Source organism: Podarcis melisellensis (assembly GCF_964234715.1).
Source record: "Podarcis melisellensis genome assembly, chromosome: 17".
Classification (NCBI taxonomy): Eukaryota; Metazoa; Chordata; class Lepidosauria; order Squamata; family Lacertidae; genus Podarcis; species Podarcis melisellensis.
Window position 1 is genome coordinate 20124472 of NC_138534.1, and position 25370 is coordinate 20149841.

At 42.7% G+C, this 25370-nt stretch overlaps 1 protein-coding gene and 1 long non-coding RNA gene across 3 annotated transcripts in view; both read right to left on the reverse strand.

Annotated features, from left to right (window-relative positions):
* BRD10 (bromodomain containing 10) overlaps positions 1-8553 on the reverse strand; it is a 35677-nt gene extending 27124 nt beyond the window's left edge. For both annotated transcript variants that reach the window (XM_081893630.1, XM_081893629.1), the window contains exon 1: positions 7439-8553. In XM_081893630.1, the coding sequence (XP_081749756.1) occupies positions 7439-8037 (599 nt within the window). In that variant the 5' untranslated portion in view covers positions 8038-8553. The remainder of the gene's footprint in view (positions 1-7438) is intronic.
* The window catches only part of LOC309360351, a 49238-nt gene extending 34797 nt beyond the window's left edge, over positions 1-14441 (reverse strand). Inside the window, exon 1 of the long non-coding RNA XR_014164028.1 lies at positions 14300-14441. This is a non-coding gene — a long non-coding RNA (uncharacterized lncRNA). The remainder of the gene's footprint in view (positions 1-14299) is intronic.
* Between the last annotated feature and the right edge of the window lie 10929 nt (positions 14442-25370).

The window sequence follows — 25370 nt, forward strand, 5'->3', positions numbered from 1 at the left end:
CATTAACTGAAGTTATAAATATTTTCATGTAATGTTTTACACACATATATCAAAATATCATTACAGAACATTGTTATCTGTGCAGTATAAAAAAGGAAATATGCAAACTGATAGCCTATTACACATTTTTACAGTTTGCACAAGATAATTTACTGCAAACAAATGTATGGTTAATTCCCACTTTTCTCTTTTAACAACACTATAATGAAAACATTATATTTGGGGTACTCATTAAAGAGATAAACCAGGCTACAATCCTAAGCACATTTAAATTGAATGAAGCTGTTTCTGAGAAAACATGGTTTGGATTGAACCTTATTTATTGAGTTTACATTCATAGTTTATATTTCTACACCCCCTGTACCAAGCAATCTGTTATGGTGCTTATAACTATTGGCAGAGAACTAACTATTCATTACGTCACTATGGCTTTCCCACAAGATATAGTGACGGAAACCAACTTGTTGGCTTTTTAAGAGAGAATTAGCCATTTGGCTAGTTAGCTCTTGATAGCCTTGTCCTCCATGAATTTGTTTTACGTTCTATTTCCACTGTCAGAGGCAGTATGTCTCCGTATGCCATTTGCTGGGAATCACAAGTAGGAAGAGTGCTGTTGAACTCGGGACATCCTTGTGGGCTTCACAAAGGCATGTGGCTGACTATGGGAAGAAAATGCTGGACTAGATGAAACTTTAAGTCTAATCCAGCAGGGCTCTTCTTACAATGTTGTTGTTTTTTTAATCTGCCTTCTGGCAAGTCAAACTTGTGTTAGCGTTTATCATGAAACTTTATCAAGAAACTTTAACCATCCTCAATAGAGAAAGGCAAAGGGAAACTTTTCACTCAATTGTCTTATATGTAAAATAAATCTATCATCTTTTGAGCAAGGCATCCAGGAATAATAATAATAATAATAATAATAATAATAATAATAATAATAATAATAATAATTTATATCCCGCCCTCCCCAGCCAAAGCCAGGCTCAGAGCAGCTAACATCATACAAGTAATACAATGCATAAAAACAAGCGATCAATAAATTAAGATACATCCCACAATTAATTCAAACAAATTAAAACTAAAACTGGACAAGTAGGTAATTAATTTCTTTCTCATTAGGTATTAAATTCTCTTATTTGCTGCCTGTTAAAAATTGTTAAAAATAGTTAAAAATAGTGTTAAATGTTTTTTTTACTATTGCACTGTAATATAAACAAGAAATGGGCATACAGCTAATTTTAAATACAATTGCTTGTTTTCCCACCCAAACCTTGTGTTAAAATGCAAATTAGATACGTTTAATTTGTATTTAGCAATGAGCCCTTTGCATGGAGCAAACTTTTTGGAATCACAATAAGATAAAAACAAAGTTAAGAGAATGGAGCCTGGGAGAGCTCAGTTACAGTATATAAAGAGCTTTTGCCTAAATCTGTAAATTATTCTAGTGAAGAAGCTTCTCTGTGCCAAGTCAGACAACCTCAAGGATGGAGCTGTTATTTACAGTGGTACCTCGGTTTAAGAACAGTCCTTTTACAAACAATTTGGTTTACGAACTCCGCAAAACCGGAAGTAGTGTCCCGGTTTGAGAACTTTACCTCGGTCTAAGAATGGAATTCTAACGGTGGAAGGGTACCGGCGGTGAGAGGCCTCATTAGAGAAAGTGCACCTCGGTTTAAGAACAGTTTCGGTTTAAGAATGGACTTCCGGAACGGATTAAGTTCATAAACTAAAGTAACATTGTATTTCATAATTTCAGAAGCTCTTTGCCCACCGTTCCCTAAAGCCTTAAAAGCATATTTAGTGAGGTTTTGTTCAACAGTGATTAGTGTCTTGGACTTGAACAAAAAAATAAACTTTAACTAAAAATTCTGTGCATCCTGTACAGATTCTTGCTTTACATTCTGAGCCCTTCAATTTGAACAAGCTTGTATGCTGAATAACATGCTTTATTCATCAACAACATCACTGCAGTTGTAGAAGAGGGATACAGAGGTGAGACACAATATACTCCAATGCACAATCTGAGTTATGGATGCTTGGTAGGGCTCAACTTTGAAGGAGTTGTCTGCTTGAATCAATTTCAGTTCTGAGCCAGGATGCGAGCCATCCCTTTGGCGAAAGTGTGATGGTATCATGCATGGTATACTTGATTGTTAAGGGACCCAGGGAAGTGTCTTTCCTTTGTTTCTTAAATTATGCATTTTACCACAATCAAAGGACAGTCGTACCTTGGTTTTCGAACAGCTTAGTTCTCGAACGTTTTGGCTCCCAAACGCCGCAAACCCAGAAGTGACTGTTGCGGTTTGCAAACTATTTTTGGAAGCCAAACATCCAACGTGGATTCCTATTGGCTGCAGGAGCTTCCTGCAGCCAATCAGAAGCTGCACTTCAGTTTCCAAACGTTTTGAAAGTCGAACGGACTTCTGGAACGGATTCTGTTCAACTTCCAAGGTACAACTACTGTACTGGTTTCAATACAAGAAGCTTAGCCTACATCTGGTATTCCCAGAGCTCTTACCACTGGTTTTTGGGCTCTTACATAGAACCGATGAAAGTGAGTTGCCATTCGGACTTAGCTTGGCAGAGACAGTACAGTCAAGAAGGATAAAATGAAATAGTAGGCTAGAACCCAATATTCAGGATAAGCTTCCTTAAATTAATTTAATAGAACCTAATATTCTTGTTAAACAAACAGTAAATTAAGTTTACTTGACATCATGACATCAAAGTTTAGAATTATTAGAACTGTAGCCAAAGATCTAAAGTGAATTGATTTAGATTGTACAGTACTTTGCTCTCCACAGTCCAGGTTTCCCTCAAGCATACAAGAAATGGTTATCATCCTTTTCCTCATAAGTCTGCCGGAAGCCAGGTTGTAAGCAGCCCTGCCTTGGGGTAACTGCTTGCTAGGGACGAAGGTAGCACTGTGGTCTAAACTACTGAGCCTCTTGGGCTTGCCAATCAGAAGGTCGGTGGTTTGAATCCCCACGACAGGGTGAGCTCCCATTGCTCTGTCCCAGCTCTTGCCAACCTAGCAGTTCAAAAGCAGATAAATAGGTACCACTGAGGCGGGAAGGTAAACGGCGCTGCAAGATGAGCACTGCAACTCCATAGTTGCCTTCAACTTAGCTGTCCAGGGGTCCTTTTAACTTATTGCTGTTATCCCACTGCCCAACTCCATGAAGCAGCACCAGCTGCAGCATGAACACAAGCTAATCTGTGCCCCGTAACCAACCAGGGGTTGGGAACAGGCTAGATGTGGGTTGTGGTTCTGTAAATTCTTTCTTATCTTCCCAAATTCATCCACCAACTAGTACTGCCTCTCCCCATCCTCATTTCTTTGAGGGTTGGTTTTTTGGGTCCTGTGTGAGGCAGCAACAGCAAGGAAGGGGAAATCCTGGGTTGCAATTAAAAACTGTTTGGTTAAGAGAGGTACCTCTTAGACCTCCAAGAATTGCAAAACAAAAACAAACAAAAAACACCTCTTTGATAAAAGAGACAAAATACACAACATCCCAAAACACAGAAAGCACACACTTCCTGCCACCTATACACACAAAGCACACAGGGAAGCTGAAAGCAAATTTTGCTTCTCCATATCCTGGGTTTTGGTAATGTAGGATCCCACATAATTAAAATGGACCCTCTTGAATTAGCATGATTTTTACATGGGTTCCCCCCCAACAATCATCCAAAAATTAAAGCTTATATTAGCCTCCATGGCTTACACAGTAAAAATAAGAGAACTGGCGCTCTCTCATTGTGCAAAAACACTGATTTGAAGTAGATTCTGGTTTTTTACAAGGGATTTCCACTTCCCAGCAACTGAAACCCCACTACCACATCACACACGCAAAATTTCTGCAGAGAAAGCAAGTGGAGAGTGTGCCAGTTTGGCTGATACTGAATGGCAGCACTCAGAGCATTACCACCCAGCAGTGGTGAAGGAAGCCCCATTGGAGAAGGAAACAGTGGTTGTGAAGCTGGGGGTCACAGTCCCCCACCCCACCTTCAGTAGCTTCAAAGGTGGGAGAAATGCTGATCACTATTGCAGTTCCCAGAGGGCAGCACTATTCTTGTTGTGACAAGGAAAACACTCACAGCCTAAGTGTATATACAGTACCTAGCTTTTTGTGCTGGCGGAACTGGGGCGAAGATAATACAGCTTCACTAAAAGAACCCCAGAAATATTTTTAAAAGAGAATTCTAGCACTATACTAATACACCAGAAGCCCTGCTGAGATCAGAGGGAGGCCTACTCACTATTGTAACAAATTTTATTTTATTTAACATAATTTTTATACTGCTTGACTGTAGAATCCAGAGTTAATAAGAGCAGAATTATGTATTTGTGCAATCTACGTGAAACAGGTGGTCTCTAAACAAGCGCAATTGGTGTGCTCAAATCTGTCCAGAAAGAAAGCGGCATTATTTGATACCTGTGGCCTCCAGACTGGATATGGTGAACAAATACTCCTGCAATACTGTAAATGTGGGTTAGTGGGATCATGCTGGAAATATATTGTGTTGTGATACCTCCATCCAACCAACTCAACAAGTAATCAAACATGCATAGTACGGTAATTTCAAGCAGCCACCACAATTCCAAAGAGCCAAACTGACCAACGTCCAACTATCCTATAAAATGTTGTCAGTTCAACTTTCTCCAACTTCACCAGTTCTGTGCTGGAGGTCTAGGCATAGGCAAACTTGGCCTTCCAGATGTTTTGGGACTACAACTCCCATGAACCCTAGCCAGCAGGAACAGTGGTCAGAGATGATGGGAACTGTAGTCCCAAAACATCTGGAGGGCTGAGTTTGCCTATGCCTGGTCTACGCCCAAGAATTTTAAGAGGGTGTGTCTGTTTATTTAAAGACACATTCATGATGCAGTTTCCCAAAGTTTCAGAAGGAAAAAGAGCACAATTATGAGAAGAATTTATTTGAGCCAACCCTTCTCAGCAACATCACGACAGGCAGGTTGTGGATGCAAGAGCAAATCTTTGGCCCTTTGGTCACAGTTATCAAGTTTGATACAGAGGAAAGAGGCTCTTCCCATATAAAATTGAGCCAATGTGGGGGTTAGCAGGTTATTTCTACCCATACCCTGCTCAGGTATGGAGAGTTGCAGAGTAGCTGGAGCTGCAGGGGAATCATATAAGGATTGCAAGAGAACCTAAAATGGATAATGTCCTACACAAAAAAACTATGTGCAATTATAAACTAACATATTTACACCTGAACAATGTTACATTTTTCAGTTGTAGTTACCTCTTCTCCTACATTGACATAGTTTGCCCCTAACACTAAGCCATAGTTTATTAAACTATGGTTTATCAATACAAAGCTTAGTGTTAGGTGTGAAACTACCCAGCAGATAAACTGTAGTTTGTTTACTGCCATCAAACCACAATCTGAAGCTGTAGTTTGCCATCTGCTAACGAATCATAGTTTGTTTGGTGCTACATGTGGATCCAGCATCCTTCCTTAACCATGGTTTATTTGATCACTCCACTCCAGATCCACACAAGGCTAAAAAAAACCACAAGGCAAGAGCAACTAGAAAGCAAAACAAACTACGGAGAAACAGGACATTATTTGATTGTCTGTGGGGCAACACCTGGATTGATTGATTGATTGATTGATTATTTATAAAGAATATTTGTATATACCAATATCCATAAAATGGTTTACAGTAGCCATATATAAAATGATACAATAAAAGCCACATTTAAAAAATGAAATCAGAGACCATCCCATAACTATTATGGAAAGATGTCTTCAGAGTTGCCTGCCTAAGCCTAGTGGAAAAGAAAAGTTTTCAGAAGGGGTTTAAAGGTTGAAACAGAATACACCTGCTGAAGCTGTATTGGCAGGATATTCCACAGAACTGTGCCAATGGCACTAAAGGCTTGATTTCTTGTTGCTGCTCAGTGTGCCTCACCTTAGAGTTTAGCTGTGGTATAAGGGTTCATGCGATCCCTAAGGTACCCTAAACCTATGTTTTTTAGAGCTTTGTAAATTAATACAGATTAAACAAACCATGGTTTAGTGTTATGTGCAAGCCAGGCCACAATCTCCTAATTATTTGCATCACTGCATATTTTACCTTCAGAGATTTCACTTTTGTCAGCAGCAAGCATCACCCCCACCCTTCTTATAGCAATAAGCTAATTTTAAAGGGAAGGAGTTAATAATAATAAAAATTGCTTTCTTAACATAAGAGGAAGTAAATTAAAATTTTAGTAGTTAAACATTGTTGTAATGAACTTCAAGAACATTTTGTCTTCCATTATGACCCCACCACACACACAATCAATCATACCCTTTTACTCAGGTGTAGCTTCTGAGCTCTTGTTCTACATTCCTAAGCCGATGAACATTCTCAATTCATTCATAGTCTGTTGCTATATTTTTAAAGCCACCTAAACAAATTTTCGCTACATCCTAAGCATGTTTCCTCAGAAGCATGTGTCATTGTTTTCAGTGGGACGTACTCTGAGATAAGTGTGCATTATGTATTCAGCCTAATGCTAACATCCAGAAAACCCAAGTCATTACCTCATCAGGACTAGGATTTCATTTTAATGGTTAAATTCAGACCCTAAATCCAGTTTTCAATGTCAGGACAACAGGTCCCCCACATACAGACTCAGGGAATTGGGTTTAAAGAAACCTAAATCCTATAACCTCCCTTTTTAGAAATTAAAACACTTAACAGATATTGTCTCTTCGGAAGTATTATTGTCATTTACTCCAAGTACACATGCTACAAAAAAGGTAACATGCTGCTAAAAATTTAAACAAATGCTTTCAATACCACATGTTAACAACCAAACACATACATGTTTACTAAGAAGTTTCTCTTTATTCCAATGGAACTTACTTCCAGGTAACTGTACACATGTTAGGCATGATCCTATACATACTAGCCCTGGAGCAATCTCACTGAATTCAATAGCATTCATCCCCAAGTCTGCACTACAAGTGGATTATCACATCGAATGAGTTTGTGCCAAAGATTTGCAGCACCATCTTAAACATGTTTACCGCTAAGGAAGCCCACTGAGTGCAATGGTACTTCCTACTAAACTTCCTTAGGACTGTAGCCACAGAAATATAGGTAATACATTAAAGAATAGATTTCTACGTGAATTGTGGCAATACATAACATTTCACAAAAAGGACAACTCTACGTTTTCCTTTTCGGTGTTCCTTAAGAGTCAGCGTGGTATACAGTCAGTGGTTAGAGTGCTGGGCTAGGACTTGAGAGACCTGGGTTCAAACCCTCCCTCAGTGGCTAAAGTACTCCCAACACTAGCCTACCTCACAGGGTTGTTGTGAGGATAAAATGGGGAGAAGGCTGAGCTCCTAAGGAGTGAAGCTGATGACAACAACCCAGCAGGAAGAAGCTCTGCCCATCACCATCACACCTTACCGAGACAGCAGCGCCAGCTTCTGCTCCAGCATCATCTCCAACTTCTGGGCCTGCTTGGAGAGCCAGTGATCCACCCCGTGCAGCCGGTAGCACGTCTCTAGCATCAGCCGGAAATCGGCCACGAAATCCGCGATCCCTTTGTACTGGCCGGAGGAAAACTTCTCTTCCATCTTCAGCAACCACATCCCAGAGAGCGGCGGCGGCGGAGGAGGATCTTGGCTGGACGGATCCTGGGAAGAAGAAGAAGAGGAGGAGGAGGAGGAGGTGGGGCCGGCCGATCCACTTTGCAGCCCCCCTTCAGCCTCCTGCTGGCTTCCTCCTCCTCCGAAAGGTCTCAGGAAAGGAGCTGTCAGGGGCCGGTGCTTTTCCAGCAGGAACTCGCTCAGGATCCGGCGCGCCTGCTGCAGCTCCGGGCTCAGGCTCTGCTCCCAGCCGCCGGCCCCTTCTCCTCCGGCCGCTTCTTGGAGCGGGCACCCAACCGGCGCCGGGTCCGCTGCAGCCGCGTCCTCCGGAGGCTCCATGCCGCCTTCCTCTTCTTCCTCCTCCTCGCCGCCGCCTTCCTCCTCCTCCTCTTGGCCCTCGGGCTGCGCCAGGTTCATGCCCCGCCGCCGCCGGCCCTGACGCCGAGGCTGCCGGCTACGGGCATCCGACGGGCTCCCCGCTTCTCCTCGCTTAGGCCGGCCGCCGCCGCCGCTACTCTGTGCCCGGCATGAAGCCCCTCACGGCGGGGTATATACAGGGCTGCCCACCTGTGGCGGCAGGTGGCGGCAGCAGCAGCCGCGCTCCCCGGCCTCGGACCCCGGAGAGGAGGAGGAGGAGGAGAAGGAAGACGGCCGGGGAAGCCGCCGACACCGCCCCCCTCTTGCCCGGCGTGCGGGACCTGCTGCCGGGCTGCCCCCTCCCGCTAGAAGCCGGCGGAGGCGAGGCCTGCTGCTTCCCCTCACGGCGCTCGAGCGCGCGCGGCGTTCGCTGAGGGACGCGGCCGAAGCCGGTCGCGCTGTCAGTTAAGCGGGAGCGGGGAGGGGGGGGGGCTGCTGCTGCTGCTGCGGCTGCCAGACCTGAGCTGTCCCCTCCCCCCCGCCACAGACAAGAGGCAGAAAGGGTGGGGGAAAGGGAAAAAGAGTGGCCTCTTCAGGAAAATGCGCATGCGTGGCGGATCCAGGCTGCGCGTTTTGTTTTGGACGCCAGCTGCGGGGTTTCGTCATCAAGGAGCGACGGAGGGGAGGGAGGGGGCGGTAGAGTAGCACTGCGCATGCCCGCTCTGGGTCATTTAAAGGGAGAAGCGGCTGGGCTCGTTATACGTGTATTAAAGATTCAGTTGGGAAATGCAACAAAACTCTCTTCGTCAGGGGTTGCACGCGGCTGGTTGTTTTTGGGTTTGAGTTCCAATAGGCTCTCTGCAATTTCGGAAGTGGTTGTTCCGTGCTGTCTTCAATGGTTGGATGGGAGGGGTATTTGTCATCAAAGTCCGTCGACTTGGGGTTTTGGGTTATTTTTGCACCCATTGCAGTCTTGCGATGGGGAGAAATGGGGGGCAGAGTCACGTTGCGTTTGCGGGAAGGTTTTGAGGAATGTGCAGAAGTGTGTCGTTTTTGGGAGCGCGATTAGCTCCTTGTCCAGTAGGTGGTGGTCGCAGCTTTGTGCAGCTTTGCCATGCAGCAGCAGATTATTCACTCATGTTTCAAGACATTCTTGGCAGAAAACCCCATTGATATCGGTAAGAGGTCTTCAGAGTAGACGCTATTAGGATTGTGGTGGCAGTGGAAGAGTTATTTATGCCGGGAACTGAAAGATGTATCAGTGTAGTCCATATCATATTTAGTGTTTAGCTGAATATGTTTGTTTATTTAGAGGTAAAAAGGTGTGGGTTAAACCACAGAACCTAGGACTTGCCGATCAGAAGGTTGCGGTTCGAATCTCCACGACGGGGTGAGCTCCCATTGCTCGGTCCCTGCTCCTGCCAACCTAGCAGTTCAAAAGCACGTCAAAGTGCAAGTAGATAAACAGATACCGCTCCGGCAGGAAGATAAACAGTGTTTCCGTGCGCTGCTCTGGTTCGCCAGAAGCGGTTTAGTCATGCTGGCCACATGACCCGGAAGCTGTACGCTGGCTCCCTCTGCCAATAAAGCAAGATTTGCGCCTCAACCCCAGAGTTGGTCACAACTGGACCTAATGGTCAGGGGTCCCTTAAAAAAGGTAAAGGACCCCTAACCATTAAGTCCAGTTGCGAACGACTCTGGGGTTGCAGTGCTCATCGCGCTTTACTGGCCGAGGGAGCCGACGTTTCTCCACAGACAGTTTTTCCGGGTCATGTAGCCAGCATGACTAAGCCGCTTCTGGCGAAACCAGAGCAGCGCACGGAAATGGCGTTTACCTTCCCGCCAGAGCGGTACCTATTTATCCACTTGCACTTTGACGTGCTTTCCAACTGCTAGGTTCGAATAGCAGCTATTTTTCTAGAAAAGGAGGTGCTGGTACTCACCATGAACACCTCCCTCGTTCACTTAGAATGGCAGTGCTGCCCGCCTGAGAGGTGCTGGAACTGAGTTCCAGTGAGCTCCTGCTGAAGAAATGCCCTGGGTAATAGGCTGACTTTATGAAAGAATCATAAAACTTAAACTCTCTTCATATAAGTGTATCAGCACACTCCACCCTAGCTTTGCCACATGTAACAATACATAATATTGTATGTTAACTGCTCCACAACATTTGTTTGTCCAAATTCTTGCCCACGTTCAGTAAAACCTCAAATCAATATTTTTAAAATTTTCTACCGTGCCCCTCCTCCCAAAGGAAGTGGAGAATGGTAAACACCAAAAAAGGGGACGGCACAGTTTTCAACAACATTATGAATGTTCACTTATGCTCACAACTAAGCTTGGCATAAAAAACCCTTATTAAAATTGGGTAAGAATCAAGAGCAGCACAATTAAAGCCTGACAGAATAACAAGCTAAAGGTGCCTGTAAAAAAGGGGGGGTTCTTTAGTTGGAAGCAAAATCTCATAATGGTTGTCATCAGCTATATCTGAAGGGTTGGGTGCACCCATAAAGGGGAATCCATAACAGTTTCCTATACACCTAGAATATCCTACGTTTGACATTCTGGTCTGCCAGTATTTATGGTTGCCCTTGAACCTGCCACTCTTAAGTCTTCCCCATGTGCTAGAGGACTTGGAGGAGTGGATGATCTTTCTCACTTTGTTGGTCTTTGCAAAAGACAAAGGTGTGTGCTAATATAAAGCCATTGGGGCAGTCACTGGAAGACTCAGAGCATGGTGTCATTATATTGATGATGCTCAGTTCTATTTATCTGTTACATCTGAATCAAGTATGCTCATGAGGGTCCTAGACCAGTTTCAGATTACAATGGGAGGCTAGATAAAGCCCAAAAAACTTGAACTCAATTCCAGGAAGAGACCCTGTTGGCAAGTGGTTGTCAGATCCAGGAATTGATTTATCATTTATATAATCAAATTCAAAAAGTTGACTTGAAGTTGAATTTATGTTTGACATTGCAAAAATACAAATGTGTGACCTAATGTCTGCCCACCCCACTCAATTACCTCATTCCAAAACACATAGCCATGCTTTCCCTTGACTGCTTAGTTTGACTCACAGCATGCTGGTTATGTTGAAAGGTCAGTGAGAGAGGTTCGGAAGAGAGAGTCTTACTTTCTTCTAGCAAAGTTAAACACAATGGCAATTACTCCAAGCACACCTGCCCTCATCCCACATTTTTTAAAATCCCCACAAAAATACTTAGGCTAGAATAAATCATTTGTTCTGGGTGAGGTTGCACTCTCCTTGAAAGAATGGATGTATTGTTTGCTAGTATCACTGGAGGACACACTCTTATACACACCCACACACCTCTATACAAAGTTGATGACACCCTTTAAGTTGAAGACACTATTTGAGCTAGGATGTAAGTAATAAAAGCTGACCTTAAATGTGGGATTAATTACAGTTGAAGGAAAATTGCCCAGAGAATCTGTGATTAAACTCTGCTTGGGTCACACTGTTTGCATAGGGCTCTTAATCACAAGATACTATCTCATAGGCATAATCATGCTGTTTCCCAAAAAAATTACATCACTGTTCCAGAAGATTGAAATGGACACACTGTGTGATTCTGTAGTTTTGCAAGAAAATCGTGCTTCTGCCAGAATATACACACACTTCCCATCTGTTCTCCAGAAGATAACTTTTGAAGAGAAGCAAAATAAACGAGGACAGAAGACCAAGGCTGAAGAAGGGCAAGCATAACAGCAATTAACATGCACTTTGAAATAGGTGGGTGTTTTGGGGGAAACAACCTCATAGGCCAAGTTAGGACACAAGGTGGGCCTAATTTGACCTGCAGGCTGGAGATTCCTGATCTAAATGTGTGGAATTTGAATAGCCCTAACAATACATCTCCTATATAATCAAATCCAAAAGGTTGACTTGAAGTTGAACTTATGTTTGACATTGCAAAAATACAAATGTGTGACCTAATGTCTGCCCACCCCACTCAATTTCCTCATTCCAAAACACATAGCCATGCTTTCCCTTGACTGCTTAGTTTGACTCACAGCATGCTGGTTATGTTGAAAGGTCAGTGAGAGAGGTTCGGAAGATAGTCTTACTTTCTTCTAGCAAAGTTAAACACAATGGCAATTACTCCAAGCACACCTGCCCTCATCCCACTTTTTTTTTTTTAAATCCCCACAAGAATACTTAGGCTAGAATAAATCACACTTAGCTTGGCAAATAGGTGAATATTTTCCTTACAAAGTTTCCACTTTCCAGAAGTTACAGCAAACAAGTCTCCATCCACTGGTAGTAAATCAAAGAAGAAAGGTTCCAAGTGTCTTAAAAAGAAAAAGAACTTGATTTCCTTACAAGAAGGATCTTGCAGTCTTGCAGAGATTCCTTTTCAAGAGATTCAGCTCACTTGTAGGAAGCCATGGCCCCATGATTTTTTGCTTGTTCTAGAAAGCACAAAAAAGGGTGGGGGGAGAGGCTGCTGAGAGCCTGCTACCTGAGCTCAGGTTTTACGCAAGTGTGAAGTCAGTAACTCTGTATCACAAGAAGTTCATGTGTAGAAACTTCAGCCAGAGGATACTCGTCTAAATGGCAAGCAAAGATCAGGTCTTTCCTGTAGATTGATATTTTCGTAGGATGCTGCATAATAAGAAGTGGATTACAATATCAGAGTTTTGGAGAATTTTGGTTACACTTTTTCAGTTTATTTTTTCATTATATTTTACATTATATCCTTGCTATTCTGTCGCACAAACTGAGAAATGGCCCTCTTTCTAAACCAGGCTTCCTCAAACTTGGCCCTCCAGATGTTTTGAGACTACAATTCCCATCATCCCTGACCACTGGTCCTGCTAGCTAGGGACCATGGAAATTGTAGGCCAAAAACACCTGGAGGGCCGAGTTTGAGGAAGCCTGTTCTAGACTTTGCATGACTTGGCTATTTGACAGGAAACAATGGACATTCTTCTTGTTCTTCTTCTTTTTTATTTTTTCCATTTCCAATTTTTTTTAATTGGTTTTCACAACATTATAAACAAACAAACACATAAGACAAACAAACATAAATCATAGCCTTATTGAAAATTACACTTATTAACATTGTTAAGTGACTTCCTTGCTTCCCCTTGGTTAAATTTCATTGCATATCCTTTTAACGGTTTTCCAAATCACAGTTCTTATAAAATTTAACTTAAACATTAACATCCTTAGATCTTCACATTATGAAATTAAACATATTAATTCATCCCTTAACATAAATAAAATCCTAAGCCAATTAAGTATCTGCAAGCTGTTTTCAGTTAATTTAACTTAACATATTTAACTAAGTAATCATTAAATTTAATCCACTCTTCCTGTTACTCCTCCTCCTTCTGGTCGCGGACTCTTCCAGTTAGGTCGGCTAGCTCCGAAAAATCCATCATCTTCATCTGCCATTCTTCTATCGTTGGTAATTTTTGGGTTTTCCACTTTTTAGCTAACAAAATACGAGCAACAGCTGTGGCATACAAAAATAATTTAACATCTTTCTTGGGCAATTCCAAACCTGTTATTCCATGAAGAAAGGCCTCTGGTTTCTTTATAAATGTATATTTCAACTTTTCCCCCCAGTTCATTATAAACAATAGACATTCTAGTGGGCTTGTCCAAGTATTTAGAATCTGGGATTGCTGCCAGGGTTGGGTCAACTGGGTTCTCCTCCCCAACCCCAGTTTAACATTATATGCCAGGACAAATGTTTGGGGGGCATGGCAGACCTGTTTTCAGGATTTGGGGGTGTCTGAACTTGGAAATAACACTATCTGTCCATATGTTTTTTTCTCCATCCCTATAATGTTACTCAGTAGCTCCATTCATATCTTGGGTGGTATCCAACTAACGTTTTCTCGGAGCAGACTCATTGACATTAATGAGCACAACAAATTTAGTCATAAATTTTAATAGGTCTGGCAAGCTGGCACAATCCCTCCCCTTCTCTTGTGTATTCGGTGAATGGGTAGGTATTTTTCAAAAAGGGCTTCAGAATTCTTGGCCTAGCTAAACAACATTTACCGTAATTGTTTTGGAATTCTTTAGCTTTTAATTGTGCATGTTCATGGTTAAAATCTCTCTGAGGCTGAAGCAAGTGGAGGCTATCACTGGAGAAAAGGAGCTGTCTACCCAGCCTGTTCCATAGCCGCCTGCACTCTTTGCTTCCAAAGAAGCTGGCCTTTTTCCACAGCTGGCCAGAAGTGAGAGGCCAGCTGGGCTCCACGAACTACCAGTTAGTTTCTGGGATCAATTCAAAGTTCTGGTTTTGACCTATGAAGCCTTAAGCAGCTTAGAACCTCAAGAACTGTCTCCATAGCAACCCCCGAAGACTACAATTGTCAGCTCCCTTGATTTGAAGGGTTTCAGGTATTTGTGGCCTTCTCTAGTGGATCTTACAGGATCTGTAAGACCTGTCTATTCTCTTTTAGTTTCTTTATTGGTTGTTTATTATACAGTGGTACCTCGCAAGACGAATGCCTCGTAAGACGAAAAACTCGCAAGACGAAAGAGTTTTTCGGTTTTTGAGTTGCTTCGCAAGACGAATTTCCCTATGGGCTTGCTTCGCAAGATGAAAACGTCTTGCAAGTTTGTTTCCTTTTTCTTAAAACCGTTAATACCCAGGGTGCATTGCTTGAAGAGGTGCAGTTGCGACTTGACTTCGAGGAGCAACTCATAGCACGCGGTGTGGTAGCCTTTTTTTTGAGGTTTTTGAAGACTTTGGTGATTTTTGAAGCTTTTCCAAAACTTTTTTTGCAGCCATTTGGTAAGTTAAACTTTTAAAACTTTTGCGAAGGTAGGAGCTGTGCTGCCATGGGGCCCAAGAAGACTGCTGCTGCAGAGGCCGGCGATAGGAAGAAGGAGAAGAAAGAACTGAGGGACATTTGCCAGAAGTGGAAAGATGTGCAGGCTTTTGCACAGCGGACCACCCTGACAAGGACCTGACACGTGACCTTGCGAACATTTTTGATACGAGGGTCATGTCGTCTTTCAGGGAGGTGCTGAAAAGGCGGATGAAGCAGCAGACCATGGACAGGTTCTTCAGCAAGAAGCAAAGAGTGGAAGAGGAACCTTCTTCGAGTTGTCCCCCAGAGTCTTAGAAAATGTATGTACAGTACTGTACACTTTGGTGATTTTTAAACTTTTTGGACCATAGGAACACATTAATTGATTTTCAATGCATTCCTATGGGAATCCGTGCTTCGCAAGACGAAAAATTCGCAAGACGAAAAAACTTGCAGAACGAATTAATTTTGTCTTGCGAGGTACCACTGTACTTGGTTTTAGTGCTTTTTTGTTTTTGTACGTTGCTTGGGTCACTTACCAGCATTTGAATTTATTTATATGCATTTTTGTTGCCGCCAAGTTATTTTGGTGGTTTTTTCTAGTTTGGATAAATGTAACTGTGATAATCCATGTGATGAAAGATGGTTTACAAATTGAATAAACAAAAACTAAATGAACTGACTGCTGTCTTGCATATAGCCAAAACCCAAACATTCAGACGAACCATAAATCAGCCTGCCTGACATCAGTATTGGGCAAAATTATAGAAAAGGTTATTAAACATGCCTTCTAAATGCTTGTGAGCATTTAGATGAGTTTATTTAGATGAGTAAATGAGTTTATTCATTTTATTTTTAAAATTTGTATACCGCCCTATGCCTGCTGGTTTCCGGGTGGTTACAACATAAAATTACAATTTAAAAACACAAAATACATAGTAAAAAATAAAAACTATCCAGTAACTGCCCCACACACCCATACACACATTTTAAAAGGGCACTGGATGTCAATCAGCCAAAGGCCTGGTTAAAGAGGAACATTTATGCCTGGTGCCTAAAGGTGTGTAATGAAGGTGCCAGGTTAACCTCCCTGGGGTTTATCAGGAATAATAAAAAAAATTATTTGTATCCCCCCCTCCCCGGCCAGAGTTTGGCTCAGAGCAGCTAACATCATATTAATAACACAATATACATAAAAACAAGCAATTGATTAAAATTCATCCCAAAATTAATTCAAATAAATTAAAATTAAACTAAACAAATGGCAGTCCTCAGGTTAAACTGAAAGCGGCTAATTCTCGCCAGGACCAACTGTTTCCACTGAAACTATAAGGACCTGTGAGCGGGCTGGGAAACCTCCTTCATGCTTATTCTTAAACAAAATGAGTCAGACTGAAGCCTGGCCAAAGGCCTGGAGCAGTGGTTCTTAACCTGCGAGATTTGACATCAAGATGGGGCTGTTCTTCCAGGCCAGCCTTTCTCAACCTGGGGTTCCCCAGATGTTGTTGGACTTCAACTCCCATCATCCCTGAGCTCTGGCCTTGCTAGCTAGGGGTGATGGGAGTTGTAGTTCAACAACATCTGGGGACCCACAGGTTGAGAAAGGCTGGCCTGGAGGAACAGCTCCATCTTGATGTCAAATCTCGCAGGGCCCTGGTCTCTTGTGAGAGAGTGTTGCAAGAGCAACCTTCCCTCCTGTTAAAGAAATGCTAGTTTGGTAAAGTGTGAGTATGCTATGGACATTGCGCATGTTGATTTCAGCAAAGCATTTGATAAAGTCTCCCATGCTTTCCTTATTCATCAGAAAATAAAGGGTCTGTGTTCCTTTGGAGAACTGAGACACGTTGGAGACTGTAGTAGCTTTAAGAAATATGGTTTATTCACCTGTTTACGCCTTCAGTCTACATGCAGGGAGTCCAGATCTTACAGTATGGTCATTTTAAGAGGGACTGGTCCCCCACAGCAATGCAGCCAAGGAGTCCAAGGCATCTCATCCAGCCAGCCTTCAGCCAACCTGACCAAGATGGATCCCAGTTTGTCTTTCTTCCATCTTCTTCCCAGAACACCTTGCTAAAAACTCTCTTCCTGTCCCCTCAAACACACACACCCTCATCTTAGCAACATCTGTCTTCCCCAGGCCAAAGGATTCCTCAGACGGTCCATCAGCCCCTTTTGTCATGTTTACAGATTTGCTTTTCACTAGACCAGCCAGACTGGTTTGCATAAGCCAACCCAGGGATTCCGTGTCTGGCACAGTTCTGCAGCTTGTATTTTCATCCATAACCCAATTAATCAAAATCCTGCCATTTATTAATTTCTAGGGTTAGGGAGGGTCCCCCCAAATCAATAACAGTATGTTCCTTTAAGTGTATCCACAGCTGTTTGAACAGCCACACTCAGTGTGTGCTTGTTAAAAGCTCTGCATCAACCTGGAGGGAAGACTTTCGTGGAGATTCTCAAGACCCTGTTCTTAGCCCTGTCGTGTCCCAATTTTCAGCCTCCTGTTCTGCCAATCCTTTATCTATATTCTTCTCCAATGACTCTGTGTCCTCTTTGATTCCACTTTCCATTTCACTCATCTCTGGTTCACTTTCATTCCCTATCTCGTCAACCTTGCTGAAGGATGTCAACAGTCAGTGGACTGCCCGATGATATACTTGCCATATTGAATGCTTTAGATCAGACTTCCTCAACCTCAGCCCTCCAGACTACAATTCCCATTATCCCTGACCACTGGTCCTGCTAGCTAGCTAGGGATCATGGGAGTTGTAGGCCAAAAAACATCTGGAGGGCCGAGGTTGAGGAAGCCTGCTTTAGATCTTAGTAACAATTCAGTCTCATTACATCTTCCATCTCTACCTTAAGCTCTTCACAGCATTATCTCTTATCAAGTAAAGACATTCCCTTCTCACAAAAGAATTATGAAGTGGCAAAGTTAATTTGATTTCTAGGCAAACTTTGGCTGAGAAAATGAATTAATAAATATAAAGAAAATATAAAATCTTCGCACACAGAACTCCCTTGTCCATTTAAAACTTTCTTGACTCAATTAAAGTATGGTTTTTGTTCCACCCTCAGCAGATCAACTTCCCTTCCCTTCTTAAATCCAGAAAGCAACTCACACAGCAAATGTAAATGTCCATTGACAGACGGAGAAACCTCTCTCAGCATAGCTGTCAACTTTTCCCTTTTCTTGCGAGGAATCCTATTAGGAATAAGGGAATTTCCCTTTTAAAAAGGGAAACGTTGACTGCTATGTCTCTCAGTTGTGATTTATAACCATCTCAGAGATAATTAAGAAAGGAAGGCTTTAGCAGACCCTATGCCCTTCAGGGCTCCTATGTATCTTTGGGGCAACATGTTGATTTCTCCACTCATAAGTTGCTCTCCCCAGAGTCCCCAGGAGCTGACAGCTTCTCAGTCTCCTGATGTGGAAAATGGCTTTGTCAGAGGTTAATTCCCTGTTCATTCTTATCTCTGGAGTGAATTAAATAGCCAAGAATTATGTCTCTGCTATAATCAGTTACCAGATAATTATCTCTGTTGATAGCCTGCCATCTTCCTCCCACAGGAAGTCCTATATAACTCTCTTTCTTCAGGTGGTGCACACAGAGAGCCGCCAAGAGTTAACAGAGGTAGTCCCAGAACCATAGCCTTCCAGCAGTCAAGGCAGGCATGTCCACTGTCAGCTGCCTTTGTTCTCTCATTGGAACCATTACTGCAAATGCTGAGAGAAAAAAGACCTCAGAAGATATTCTTACGAAGATTTGTGTGTGTGTGTGTTTGTACTGACCCTTATTTATGATAATGTAGCCCTTATGCTATCTCACACCTACTTGAAGTCATGTTAATAACTAGGGTTTAACAAAGCTAGGGTTTTACAATACTAGGGTTTTACAATTCATTATCACAGATCAGAATCTAAGTTTTCTAACATTGGCCCTGAGATGCAGAACACCATAGCACAAATATCTAACATCAAAATATTTTTTTATTTTATTTTATTTTTATTTTTTTAATTTGGATTTGATATCCCGCTTTATCACTACCCTAAGGAGTCTCAAAGCGGCTAACAATCTCCTTTCCCTTCCTCCCCCACAACAAACACTCTGTGAGGTGAGTGGGGCTGAGAGACTTCAAAGAAGCGTGACTGGCCCAAGGTCACCCAGCAGCTGCATGTGGAGGAGCGGAGACGCGAACCCGGTTCCCCAGATTACGAGTCCACTGCTCTTAACCACTACACCACACTGGCTCAAATTCTTAGGAATTCACATTCTGAGGAAGTTAAGTAAGTGCATTGACTTGAACTGTGACCCTTTAATGAGAGGCACATGTAAAGAATTTAACAGAACTTGGAAAACAAACATGTTTCTTGGAAGAATAATCTCAGGGAAGATGATGTTATTGCCAAAGCAATTATTTTTTCTTTCGTGTGCTCCCTCCTATTGTCTTCCGTGAGACTTCCAACAGCCTGGAATGTCTCTGGAATGTAAACATTCTCTCAATGAAACTTGGATTTGGGTCAGAGAAAATATCCAAGTGTAAGTGGTTGGCTTCCATGGCTGTTCATGTGTATCTTCCAAGAAAGTAGATTGGGGAAGATATAGTCCCAGCCATTATCTGATAAGTCTCTAGCCCCTTCCTCACCATCTTCAGCCATCCCAGGTTGAGCTGCTTCTGGTGGAAGTTTGAGTAATCTAATGCCATCAAAAGATCTACCACATCTCTGGTGACCACCTCTATCAGTTGTGTCATGCCTTGCATGACAATCGGCCAAAAAGTAAATCCATGGCAATATATAATTCTTGCCTCCCAAAGCATAGGGCTTGAAGTCTCTGATTTTTGTTTATGTTCCAATAAACAGGTCTTACAGCACCACAAGTAGCTGCTTTTCATGCAATATATTTTGCACAACTTGTTGTTGTTGTTTAGTCATTTAGTCGTGTCCGACTCTTCGTGACCCCATGGACCAGAGCACGCCAGGCACTCCTGTCTTCCACTGCCTCCCGCAGTTTGGTCAAACTCATGCTGGTAGCTTCAAGAGCACTGTCCAACCATCTCATCCTCTGTCGTCCCCTTCTCCTTGTGCCCTCCATCTTTCCCAACATCAGGGTCTTTTCCAGGGAGTCTTCTCTTCTCATGAGGTGGCCAAAGTCTTGGAGCCTCAGCTTCAGGATCTGTCCTTCCAGTGAGCACTCAGGGCTGATTTCCTTCAGAATGGATAGGTTTGATCTTCTTGCAGTCCATGGGACTCTCAAGAGTCTCCTCCAGCACCATCATTCAAAAGCATCAATTCTTCGTCGATCAGCCTTCTTTATGGTCCAGCTTTCACTTCCATACATCACTACTGGGAAAACCATAGCTTTTACTATACGGACCTTTGCCAAATCCTGTGGGGGAACTCCTTCCTGCTGTTTGCTTCCCACTGCACAATGCCTCATTCAAGATCATGCATTGTGAGCTGCAGCATAGGGAGTGTGCCAAGGAACCATTTTACTATAAAGTCTGTAAGAACTTCATTTTTCACCTCCTCCTGAAAACCGCAGACACAGATTAGTACTCTATACTGATTTTCCACCTCTTCCAGCTTTTTCTTAACAGTTAATTTTCTTATAATGTTGCTCATTTTGTTTTTTGTGGATATAATGGATGGAGACACTGAGGTGCAAGGCAATATTTGTTTTGGAGGTCTGCATTTGCTTCTTTGCTAATATGCGCAGGTGCTGGAGAGGAAGGCAAATACCGTATTGGCCCGAATATAAGCCACACCTTTAAAATTCAAGGGGGAAAGAATAAGAGGCAATACCCGAACATAAGCTGCTCCCTTAAAATTCCGCAGGCACTCACACCCATTCCGTTTCCCCATATGTCTGTTTCGACAGCGATATCGTAAAAGCCGATTTTTGTAAGGTTGCAAATTTAAGCCGCACTTTAACTTTTCACGGTCAGAATTTGGAGAAAAAAGGGTGGCTTAAATTCAGGCCAATATGGTACATACACATGTATACACACACATGCAGATGTACACAGATGTATACATGTATATCACAAAATGCTGCAGGGAGAAAGGACAGCCCCATGAGGTATGTTTAGAAAAGACTGCACAAGCACTTCTGTATTTGATTGCTTTGAAAACTAAGGTTTGCCACCAATGATGTGTGAATGTCATTGTTAAACAGATTTTGAACATTCACTGTAACATACACATATCTTGCTTTATAGGGTAGTTGTTAAGTTGTGGGTGAACATATCAGATGACACAGTGATTCTTCAAACAGCTCTTGTTTATTCACAGGCCAGAACAGAACTGAACTGAAGGGTTCAGCCAGCCTGCTTATATAGAGCTCCACCAGAATGCAACAGTAACCATTTTTTGTAACTATCCAATCACTGAACGTCACTTTTGATCCCTTATTTGCATATGTGGACCTGAACTATCTACAGTATCCCCCTGCTGGCCCAGGGTGAGAACTTCAGTACATATCAGTAGTGTTGCTGTTGTTTCTGTTTAGATACAAATATTCTCGGATAATGTATGGCTGTGTTGTTCCCACATTTTTAAATTCAGTATTGCGTAATGGTCACTTTAAAAACACTACCAAATGCATGACAAATAGCTACAATTCTTTTTGCCCAAACAGAAATGTTTTCATTCTTACTAAATTATGTATAGAATGCTACATGATAACCTTGTAAATTTTTAGTTCCACATTTGTGCTGTGCAGAATTTATTTCCATTCTTACTTTATTTGCATATCTGCTTTCTTCCACTTGCTGTTCCTAAAATGAAGTAAAACAAGTATCGTATTTTTCTGTGTATAACACGCTCCCCCTGTATAGGATGACCCCTATTTTGGGGGACTCAAATTTAAGAAAATGGGGGGAGATGGCCCAGAATTGTTGAGCTTTTTTGGGAGGGAATTACCCTGGGATGTTGAGCTTTTTTAAGGGGAAGGGGAATGCTGAAAATCACTAACCAGACTGAAAACGCTTGAAATTGCTAGCGTCGCTTGAAATCCAACAGCAGCCTGCAATCACAAGCCCATTTGCCACAGCGGCAGCCAATCCATGGCAGCCCTTTCCACAGCAACCAATCACCCACCCAATTAATGCAGCAGCAGCCAATCCAAAGCAGCCCTTGCAGCGGCCACCAATCAACCACCAAATCGCCACTGACAAGCTCGTGCTCGGGGCTGCAACCAATCACCCGTCCCCCCAATGCACTATCCGTGTATAAGACGAGCCCCGTTTTTAAACATTCTTTTACAGTAAAAAAAAAACCCTTGTCTTATACACGGAAAAGTATGGTAAATAGTTCAAAGGGGGAAACCACCCCAGAAAATTATCAGAAAATGTTGTGGTACGTGAGAATTCATCCTTGTATTTATGTTATTCATAGCTCTTCAGCTTTGTATTCTGAGCTCCATTGTTGCATCTGGGAGAGGCTAAATTAAATAAAGTAATATTCAGTTAAAACTTGCCTACATTCACCAGGTATATGACCCATGACCAATGTAACGTGATGACCATAGCATGTGTCAATTCAGTGACACAAATTCCCACAAATAAATGTTTCCCGTTTGTTTGCCAATTTCCTGAAGCAGATCAGGTCACTTCCTTAGATTTGCAGGCAAGGACGTGTAAATGTTCAGCCAAGTCCTGTCTATGCTGTTCAGCTGCCGGTGTGGTGAAAGAGACTCTGGATCGCAGACACAATTGCTGCCAAAAATGAATCATTTACTAGGGCTGCAAAGAAACCACAAGGTTCACCTGGTATCTGTAGTGTTTGGAAGCACCCCATTTCATTTCATTCCAGATCAAATCATTATTCATATCCAAATCTTGCATCACCCTATTGACTATCGTGGGAAATCTTAAGATGACTACAAAATTGTTATGTATTGAAGTTCTCACCCTGGCCACCAGGAGTATTGTGTATATAGTTTTCAGTCAGGTCCACATCAGTTACTTTAGGCAGGAAACCCTGGGTTGTTGTTGCTACAATGTTGACAGCCAGCTGCCTATAAAAGCAAGCCGGCTGAGCTGTTTGCTGTTCAGTTCTGTTCCAGCTTACAAATAAAAAGCTGCTTTGGAGAAATCGCTGTGTTGTCTTCTATGTCTACCCACAATTTAACAAAAATGATTTTCTGTTTCACACAAATGCATAAGGTTTGCACATAAAAGAGCCCCTAGAGAGTGAGTTAAACACACCAAATTTCAGGCAGATGCATCCAGGTGGTTTCTGTTCTTTCAATAAAAATAGGGTTTATTGTCTGCCAGAAGTGAAAGCAAACTGAAGGCTTGGTTACCCCTTTTGAGGGGACGAAGCCTGACAAATTCAGAAAGGTAAGTGCTGCATTTCTCCCACAAGAGTAGGCTTTGCTGTTTTAGGGTGGGAAAACAGAAAACTTGTCCCTAGAGTTTTATAGGCAATCAGTTTCAAAACTGGAGAAACAAGAGAGGTGCCCCTGGGTTAAAAACCTGCCAAGGATCTGGTGAATAGATCCAAGCCCTATTTTGCTAGGTGGTTTTACATTCTTCTTCTTTTTAATGCTAAAGTTAGTTTTTTCTTGGAACACCCCCTCTTCCAAAAACTACTACATCACCAATTAAGGGGGGGGGGAGGGAAAGAGCTATGATTTGTTCCTTAGGAAAAATAATGGGAAAGGAGGCAGCAACCGCATCATTCTAGTTTTGCCACTTCTGCCCAACGTCCCAGCCAAAATTCAGAGAATGATGACCCAAATGAAGGACAATAGCCTACTGTTTATTTACATCAATGTTTCTCCCATAAATCACTGTGAGTTAAGTGACCTTGGGAAGATAGGTCATGGTGATTGAAAGCTGGACCTATGTGTTGAAAACAAAATATACCCCTCTTTCACCTCTCCCCTCTCAGTGGGTGTTTCCCGAGTCATTTCTCTGTGGGGGAGGTAGCGAATTTAATGTTTTGGGGAAAAGAAAGGCCACAGATTCACTTGGAATCATTCAAGGTCCTGCCTCCCTTGTTAATACAGTGGTACCTCGGGTTAAGTACTTAATTCGTTCTGGAGGTCCGTACTTAACCTGAAACTGTTCTCAACCTGAAGCACCACTTTAGCTAATAGGGCCTCCTGCTGCTGCCGCGCCGCCAAAGCACGATTTCTGTTCTCATCCTGAAGCAATGTTCTTAACCTGAAGCACTATTTCTGGGTTAGCGGAGTCTGTAACCTGAAGCGTATGTAACCTGAGGTACCACTGTAGTGCAAGAATGCAAGATCATTGCTCAACCAATGCACATCGCTGTCACCTGCAGCATATAGAGAAGCTATCTGCCCATTTCAGCAGTTTGGGTAGGTTAAATGCTTGCTTGACTGCCGTACTGTACGCTGCACATTTTGTGAATCTATTTGTTTGGTTAAAACAAATTCAGTCCGATTTTGAATAGCCTACAGTATTTCACCCCAGATCCCTACTTTGGGGCTCTTAGCAAGCTAGTTTCCAAGCACAATTCAAAGTGTTGGTGCTGACCTTTAAAGCCTTAAACATAAGGTCCCGGGGACAGTCCCCAAAATTACAAATCAGTCTCCTGACAAAATCCATCTATTTAGTAGGAAGTTGAAAAGTGTCCCCGGATTCATTGGAAAAAATATGGCCTCTGTCCAGTATATCTGAAGGAGCATCTCCACCCCCATTGTTCAGTTTGGACACTGAGGTCCAGCTCCGAGGGTCTTCTGGCGGTTCTCTCACTGTGAGAAGTGAATTTACAGGGAACCAGGCAGAGGGCCTTTTCAGCAGTGGCGCCCACCCTGTGGAACACCCTCCCATCAGATGTCAAGGAAATAAACAACCACCTGACTTTTAGAAGACATCTGAAGGCAACCCCGTTTAGCAAAGTCTTTAATGTTTGATGTTTTATGGTGTTTTTCATATTCTGTTGGGAGCCACCCAGAGTGGCTGGGGAAACCCAGCCAGATCAGTGAGGTAGAAATTATAAATTATAATAATGTTATTATTATAGTACTAAGAGTGGGTGTTGACCATAGCTGTCAACCTTCCCCTTTTTGCGGGAAATTCCTTTATTCCAGCGCCGTTTCCCGCTGCTATCCCGGATTGTTAGATATCCCGTAGGCTGTCCCTGGGACAAGTGAGGCTGCTATTCCCTTATTTTCAAATCTATGGTGTTGACTCTCTAGACGTATTGAATGGGCATTGTTTGGAAGCTGGTGGGATAGTGGATGAGGCTACTTGCTACAAGTCTTCCCCCTTCAATAATATTACAGGAGCCTACTTCTCTGAATTCAGTAGGTGGAGGCATTTTATTTTATTTTGCAACTGCCAGTCAACCTTCCTTGGTTGCTGAGCATGCTCAGTCTTCATTAAACTGTGTGCATTTCTTTTTGGGGGCGAATGGGTAGAATGCCCCCTTAGGTTCTTTAGAAATAAAAAGATTGTTTGGAATTCTGCAAATCTAAGGGCTTCTCTAACAGATTCTGCAAATCTAAGGGCCCTCTAACAGCCTCCTCCCTCTTGTTTCTCACTTCTTGGTAGTGGCACCCGCCCTGTGGAACGCCCTCCTACCAGATGTCAAAGATAAGAAGAACTACCAGACCTT